The following is a 692-nucleotide window of genomic DNA, read 5'->3' as shown; positions in this document are numbered from 1 at the left end:
TGTGGGTGTCTGTGTGGGTGTGTGTGTGGGTGTCTGTGTGGGTGTGTGGGTATGGGTGTGTGGGTGGGTGGGTGTGTGGGTGTGTGTGTGTGTTACTTTGAAGTGATATTAATATAAAACTCTTCTTCCTGTCTTTGTTTTTCTCTCTCAACCACAGACAAGCTGCCATCGCAGAAAAAAGTAAGTAAATCTTTGCGCTTAGCCTCAGAATTTCTAGAGTACATCTGAACCATCCAGGGGGAAGCTAGGTCTGCATTTCCAACCCACAAAACAGGAAGCAGAGGTTTATACTTACACACTATACCTAAATGCACTGTTTGGAAGCCGGCCCTGTAGAGGTAGATTCAAAGTCTAACTGCTGACTGCATTTTCCTAGCTTACCTACAGATGGAAGGGAATGAAAGTGTGTTTTCTTTTCCTTCTTTGTTTTTTAGATTTTAGGTGTTCTGCATGTGCTTTCATTTTAGTCATATCTGTAGAAAGAAGGTCTCAGTTATGAATCCACTCTTCCCTGAGCTTCCCCCAGCCCCTAGACATCCCAAAAGATCTCTACAAACCCTACAGTAGGTGTTGGTCCCTTATAGGCACAATGTATCAGAAAAAGAAAACTGCACACATTGAATAAAAGAAACAGAAATGTTGCCATCTTGACATCAAGTAAATCACTGTACCCCCCCCACCCCCACCCCCCC

At 43.9% G+C, this 692-nt stretch overlaps 1 protein-coding gene across 3 annotated transcripts in view; it reads left to right on the top strand.

The window, feature by feature from the left end:
• Positions 1 to 692, top strand: part of Myom1 (myomesin 1) — a 163,970-nt gene that overhangs the window by 157,329 nt on the left and 5,949 nt on the right. For all 3 annotated transcript variants that reach the window (XM_008834616.1, XM_029564280.1, XM_017798566.1), the window contains one exon: positions 158 to 180. In XM_008834616.1, coding sequence (XP_008832838.1) covers positions 158 to 180 — 23 coding nt within the window. The remainder of the gene's footprint in view (positions 1 to 157; positions 181 to 692) is intronic.

The sequence above is a fragment of the Nannospalax galili genome, unplaced genomic scaffold (assembly GCF_000622305.1).
Source record: "Nannospalax galili isolate Female #2095 unplaced genomic scaffold, S.galili_v1.0 scaffold155, whole genome shotgun sequence".
NCBI classification, from domain to species: domain Eukaryota; kingdom Metazoa; phylum Chordata; class Mammalia; order Rodentia; family Spalacidae; genus Nannospalax; species Nannospalax galili.
Note: the sequence above shows the minus strand (reverse complement) of the source record. Positions and strands in the feature narration are given on the sequence as shown.